General features: G+C 59.2%; 1 protein-coding gene across 1 annotated transcript in view; it reads left to right on the forward strand.

The window, feature by feature from the left end:
• LOC105854452 overlaps nucleotides 1-4,610 on the forward strand; it is a 7,687-nt gene extending 3,077 nt beyond the window's left edge. The window contains exons 2-5 of the mRNA XM_012733525.1: nucleotides 1,271-1,471; nucleotides 3,289-3,435; nucleotides 3,792-3,920; nucleotides 4,151-4,610. Of these exons, the coding sequence (XP_012588979.1) occupies nucleotides 1,271-1,471; nucleotides 3,289-3,435; nucleotides 3,792-3,920; nucleotides 4,151-4,317 (644 nt within the window). The 3' untranslated portion in view covers nucleotides 4,318-4,610. The remainder of the gene's footprint in view (nucleotides 1-1,270; nucleotides 1,472-3,288; nucleotides 3,436-3,791; nucleotides 3,921-4,150) is intronic.
• The last annotated feature ends 1,876 nt before the right edge of the window (nucleotides 4,611-6,486 follow it).

Genomic DNA, 6,486 nt, shown 5'->3' on the forward strand with positions numbered 1-6,486 from the left:
CAGCAGACCTCTCCTGTCTCCCCGCTGCTCCCCTCAGCAGTGGGTTTCAGTCGATGTGACTGTTCTGCTGCCCACTCTGTCTCTGGTGAATCCTCTCACCCCCCCCCACGCCTCTGGCCTGCACCCCAGCTCTTGTGTGCATAAATAAATGTTTTTTTAAAAAGAAATCAACCCCTGTGGGGACGTGAGATGCCATACATTCTCCCCTCCACACAAGTGGTCTTTTTCTTCAGGGGTGGTGTCTTTCAGGTACACAACCACTTAGACCTACCCTTGGGAGTGTATTTGGGTACACCCCTTGGGAGAAGGGGTGTATTCGTCCCTTTCATTATTGCTTCATTGAAGACCATGGCGTCCTTGTGTCCGTGCTGAGTGGGTGGCTGCGGTGTTGATGCAGGGTGCTGAGATCCCTAGCGTTACTCCCCAAGACTTGGTTGGTTGGTTGGGTGGTTGGTTGATTTTCTGGGCCAGATGGCCTTCAGCCTGCTCTTCTGGGACCCTGTGTTACTGCGTCTGCTATCAGATGGTTCATTTACCTATTTTAGGTGTGTCAGAATGGAGCAGAGCTAAACCTCGATACCTTTTCCTCTTGGTCATTATTCCAGCCCCTATTCCTTCCAGCAGGGCCTCTGCCCTCTCCTTTCTCTCCGCCTTCTGAAACACCCGTGACCGTTGCGTTTTCTGCGCTAGGGCGCCTGCTGTTTCTCATGGAGTTCCTTTCTTTTTCTGAAATCTTATTTCTCTGCCTGGGTCATGTACATGTTTGTACTTTCTGTTTCTGAAATGCTTCCTGCTGCTGGTGTACATGTGGGTCTTGACCCCTGAAGGCCCAAGCCCGAGCTGGTGTTGGCATCAGGGATGGAGAAGGTGGAGGGGGTTGAGCATGGAGCTGGAGTTTGGAGAACGGGCTCTGGGCTCTGGGCGGGGCTGGGAGTGGGGGTGCCTCAGACGGGGGTTCTCTATGGGAATGAGGACGTGCTTGCGGTCAGAGCTTGCGGTCAGGGTGGGGTGGTGGTGGTGTCTTGAGCGGGGAGAATACAGTAGCTGACGTGGGGTGCGGACGCTGCCAGGCGTGGAGCTGAAGTTGGCCGCAGGACAGGGGCAGAAAGAGCGAAGGTTGGGGTGGGGTGGGTGGGGGCAGGCTGTGCACAGAAGGGGCTGAGCACGGGAGAAAAGCCAAGGAGTGTGCGGGGGGGGGGGGGGCGTGGCGGGGGCTGGGCGCCCGACGCGACGGGGGTGCGGGTGGCCCCAGAACTCGGTTCTTTCCCAGCGGACCTCGTCTTTTCCTGGGAGGAAGACCGCAAGTTCATCCTGCGGGGCTGGTCTCTGGTCTTCAGCGCGCTGGCCACCCTGATGAGCCTCAGTGTGCTGGACGGGCGGATGGCCTACCTCGAGGCCCCCTACACGGGCTACGTGGGCATCCACAGCAACTGCAGGAAGCACCAGTGCTCCAACCTGGGCAGGGTCACTGGTGAGTGGGGCCGGTGTGGACGGTGGGCGCTTCGGGGGCGGGAGTCGTCTCTGGAGGTCATCGGGGCGGTGAGTCTGCGGGACCTCGGGCGTTGGAGGCAGGGCAGCGGTCACAGTGGACTTCTCTAGAGGTCTCAGGCCGGAGGAGTCTCCTGAGCGTCTGCTGTGGATGCCCAGGGAGCCCACGTGGGGGCCTCCAGATAGGCCACCGGGGAAGGTGGGGCATGGGGTCCTCTCTCCTCCGCAGCCGGTGCCCCCTGCCCCCACTCATCAATACTGGTCAGCCAGCAGCAGAGCAGCCGGGAGAGGGCGCTGGGGAAAGCAGGGTGGGTGCCCTGAGAGCAGACAGAGGAAGGGCCGGCAGACTGCCGGCAACTCAAGCTGCCACTCTGGCAAGAGGTGTGCCAGGTTCCTTGTGGCTGAGTTATAGGGGTATCCCAAACGGGATGTGCCTAGAGCACTGCAATGTGCTGATTGACTCTCAACTGGGGCCGAGTGTGGGGCTGTGGGGTGCAGGCAGGAGGGAAAATGCATGCTGGGGTGAGCTGCCAGTGTCTACTTCTGACCCACCCAGAGAGGGTGGCCCAGACGACAAGACCCAGGGGTGCAGAGTCCTCTTAATCCCCCTTCCTTGGCAGCTTTGCTTTCCTTTCTCACTGTCAGGTCTCCTGCCGTCCTTGGGGCTGAGCCCAGGACTCAGCTCCAGGTTCATAAAGTCCTTGACTAGGGAAGAGCCCACCCCTGCCAGTTTCAGTTTGAAAAATCCCAGGGCAGAACTTGATTGGCTGGCTTTGATCATGTGCCCATCTTTGGGCCAATCAGCATGTCCTGGGGCCAGGCATACTGATTGGTCCCACCGGCATCACATGACTCCCTCTGTGCCTGCCCCTTGCACCTCCGGAGTCCCCCAGCTGTGTCAGTCTGTGTCAGGGTTGGCGCTCAAGCAGGATCTCATGATCCCTGGAGTGCACCCGTTGTGTACATGGGTGGGTTTCTGGTTTGGGGTTGGGGATGTGCAGTTTGCCAGAAGCAAAGCAGATGGAGCCTTAGCTCATTTGTACCAGGCCTGCCCTGTGCAGAGGTGGCCCAAATAGGAAAGGAACTAAAGGGCCATGACTCTCAGGAGGGGCTGAACCGGCTGTCATGGCTGAAGTGTAGATTGATAAACATTACGTTTTCAGTGGGTGTGCTAGGGTCTTGGAACATTATGTTTACAGAACTTGGATCTTTTCCTCATGCTCTGGGACATAAAGGAGGTGATTCAGAGATAGTATGTGGCGGGCTTTGGGTTGTGAATTGGGTGACTCTGAGAGATGTGTGGGGTGTTAGAGGACAAGAAGGGACCTTGGGTCATGAGTGGAAGAGGCTAGCAGAGAGAGTGACTTAGGAGACAACTGCTGACCGAAGCATCTCGGGTGACCGCAAGTCTGCCTTGGGAGTGTTGCTGAGGGTATTAGTGTGAGGGACTCAGACATGTCTTGGGAGTAGGAGCAGTGTCTGGGGGTGACTCTAGAACAGCTGGCGGTGATTCTGGGAGGTGATCTTGAGGATGTGCATGGAGATGACTTGGGCCACTTGTGGGCTGGCCTTGGGGAATGATTATTTGGGTTGCTGGTGGTGGACTTCAGGGTAAATGGGGCTGCCTTGGAGTGCCTTGTTGAGATGCCTTTATGGGTGTCTAGGGCTCACTTTGGGATGAGAGTGGGAGTCACTTTGAGGGTGAGTATAGGCAAACTTTGGGAGTTTCTGCAGGTGGCACATGGCTGTCTGGCGGGTGGGCGACTTTGGAAATGGCACGGGGCATCTCTCCCCTCCCAGTTCTCCTCCACATGAGCACCGGCTTTATGTTGCTGGCGATGGCCACGAGTCTGGTCCTGCTCCCCACCATGGGCCTCTCCTTCCACACCATGTTCCGCCGCCTTAACAGAGTGGACGCCATGTTCAGTTTCCTGAGTCTCAGCATTGGTGAGTGCCAGCTTGGGGACGGAACCGGGGCCCTCCCCAGCAACAGCCACCTCCTGGTCTCTGTGGCTCCGCTGAGTTGGATCCAGATCTCTCCCCTCCTGTTCTCCATTCCTGCTGTCCTCACTGCCTCGGAACACCCATGGCTGCCCGGCTCAGCATGTTTCTCCGACTCTGTTTCTTTTTCTCAGTGAGGGCGAGGTTGGGGGGTGTCTCTCTCTCTCCTCCCCTTTGTCCTGCACCTCTCCCCGGGGTCTGTGTGCGTGAGCTTGTCAAGGAGGGTGGGGGGGATCACCTGTCTCTTCATTTTCTCTGGGTCCCTGGGCAGACACGGGCTTATCTCTGAGCTCAACTTGCAGGTTTCCTGATTACCCTCAGTCTCATCCTCTTTGTGATCACTTGTGAGACCCTGCGCCCAAAGCCGAAGGTGCACTACATGGTGATCAGCTACTTGTGCTGGGCAGGAGCAGCCCTGATGCTGTGGTCGGGTAGGCTGGCTCTCAGGGGCCCGCATAACCTTGGCGGGGCGGGGCCCAGGAGGGGCGGAGCTTCTGGTGGGCGGGGCTAGATGGGCGTGTCCTCTGCGGAGGTGGGGGGTGGGTCAGGTCAGAGCCTGGAATTGGGTGAGAACGGGGAGGTCGGGGGAGGGGTGTAGGGAAGGGAGGAAAGGATGGGGCTGGATGTGGGTGGATTTCGGGTGTTCAACCCCTCCCCCCAGGGGCCCTGAGCTACTTAAACCACCTGGGCTTGTGGAGCAAAGGGACTTTCACCATGGACCGGCGCGTGAGCTACCGCCGATGGGTCTCGCAGCAGAACATGTCCAGGAAGAAATCCAAGTCGCGGTCGCGCATTCAATCCAAGGACTCCGACGCGCACCCCCTCTAAAGCCTCCCCCCGAAAGCGCTTTCTTTTCAAAAATATTCTTTGTCCCGCAAATCTCTCTAAGCAATTGTGCCCCAGCTCTTCAGGGAACTGACCGGTAGGTGCGCCTGGAACGCAGCCATCCCCACTCCCCAGGGTCACCAGGTCAACCCACTCACCCGGGGTTTACAGGTCAGTGACGCCCCCTAAGTCAGGCCTCGCCCCGCGATCGCCTGCACACCTTGGGGTCCGTTCGCAGTCCCAGGCGGAGATGGCGCGTTCTCATAGGACGAAACCCTACTCCCCAGTGAGGTCGTAAAGGTTTTTCAGACCACCCCAGTGCCCAGACGTTAAACAGGGGTGCTCACGGGGCGGTCGCTCGGTACTGACGGCTCACCCACTGGTCGGGGCGTTCTGCAGACTCCATGTCCTCAAGGACGTGGCTGTCCGCGCGCACGCGCACAGCGAACACGCGGAGGTGCGCACGGGTCGCGATGGCGCGGACCCTGCACCCTGCACCTGGCCTGACAGGTGGGAGGCGCAGCTGCAGGAAGCTCGGTGCAGGTGTTCACGTGGGAACACGGAGCGTTAAGACGGGTGTGCGCCATGCTTAGATGAAAATGGCAACTAGGAATTGAACACACACATACATTTTTAAATTTAATAAAAATTCAAGTCATAATCATAACAACAAAGAAACATTTAAGTTAATAAAAAATTTTAAATGTGGAGAAATTGAGAAGCAGAGGAAACACACACACACACACACACACACACACACACACAGACACACACACCCCTCTGGTCAGAGAACTCAGATCTAAACCGAGTCTTAGCAGAGGTGGCACAGGGTCGGGACCGAAAGGCGGTACCTTAGTCCTTCCTACCTTAGTAACCCACAAAGAAAGACCTCAGCTGTGCTCAGGTAGCTAAAGACAGTGAAGGAAGAGCGAGGACGTCTCCAGGGAAGGGAGGCATCAGGGCCACTGATATTCCAAGACACCCGAGTGTCCAGACATGGGACTCAACATGTTTCCCCCCACCCCCTTCCCGTCGGGTCCCCATCAGGCCCATTTGTTTGTGTCCAGCACAGTAAAGACCTGTCCAGGAACGACCTTTACCACCAGGGCAGTAAACAACGTGTCCCCAAGAGCCCGGGTGGCCGGGGCGGTGCCCCGTGTTCTCAGGAGCTGGGGGCCCCAGGGGCAGACCCCGCTCTTGGAGTCTGCGCCCCATCCTGAGCGGGGCCAATCTCCTGACCCCAGGCGCCAGGGTCCCGGGACCTGGGGAGAAGGAACTCAGTGCTGCTGCGCCCTGGGAACCCCGGGCGCAGCAGTCGGGGTCTGGCAGGGTCCCGAAAGGGGCCGAGTTCTTGTCTGTTTGCACATCAGTGACATCTTGAGTTTCCAGCTCTGGACACACAGCTGCAGCCCCTGGACAGCCGGCAGGGGGGACGACCCCAGGAGCCAGTTTCTAGGGAGAGCCTCGCAGTGTCCCCTCGTTCTGACCCTCAGGGGCCCCACCCTCCTGCTGCCAGAGAAGCCCAGCCCTGTGGGTCCCTGGCTTCCTCTGTCTCCTCCCTGTTCTCTCAGTCGCCCACACACACCCCGGCTTCCCCATCCTGAACCCCCCCCACTGCTGGAGGAGCGCTCAGGCTGACCCTCCCCTTCAGCAGGGGCTCCCCATGGGTCCCCCTTCACTTTCCAGGGTGCCATTTCCCCATCCCGCCTTCACCAGCCCAGCAGACACCCCACAGGCGGGGTGGGGGGGGGCTTTTTGGGCTGCGATTCAGTTCCGCACAGGTGAGTCTGGGGCGCTGGTGTTCCGAGCCCAGCCCCGGGGGCTACAGGAGACGAAAGTTTCCCTGGGGACTACCCCAGAACTTGCACCAGGGCCTCACTCCGTGAGCGAGAGCCCGAGGCCCTGAGCCCTGTGTCCACCACAAGGGCAACAACCAGTGAACCAGGAGGCTTTTTCAGGAAAATACCCCGAAGCCCTCGGCCTGGGGTGCCTCTGAGCTGGCGGAGGGCCCAAGGGTGACTTGGGCAACACCCCTCCACTCAGCCGAGGACCCACCCTAGCAGCAGCTCGGACCCGCCCCGTTGTCCTCCACCACTCCGCCCTTCCGGCTCTGGGCAGAAGTTAGCACAACTGGGCTGAGCTGGCACCTGCCCTGGGCGTGGCCCCGCCCCC

This window comes from Condylura cristata, unplaced genomic scaffold, assembly GCF_000260355.1.
Source record: "Condylura cristata isolate star-nosed mole 26May11 unplaced genomic scaffold, ConCri1.0 scaffold00041, whole genome shotgun sequence".
Classification (NCBI taxonomy): Eukaryota; Metazoa; Chordata; class Mammalia; order Eulipotyphla; family Talpidae; genus Condylura; species Condylura cristata.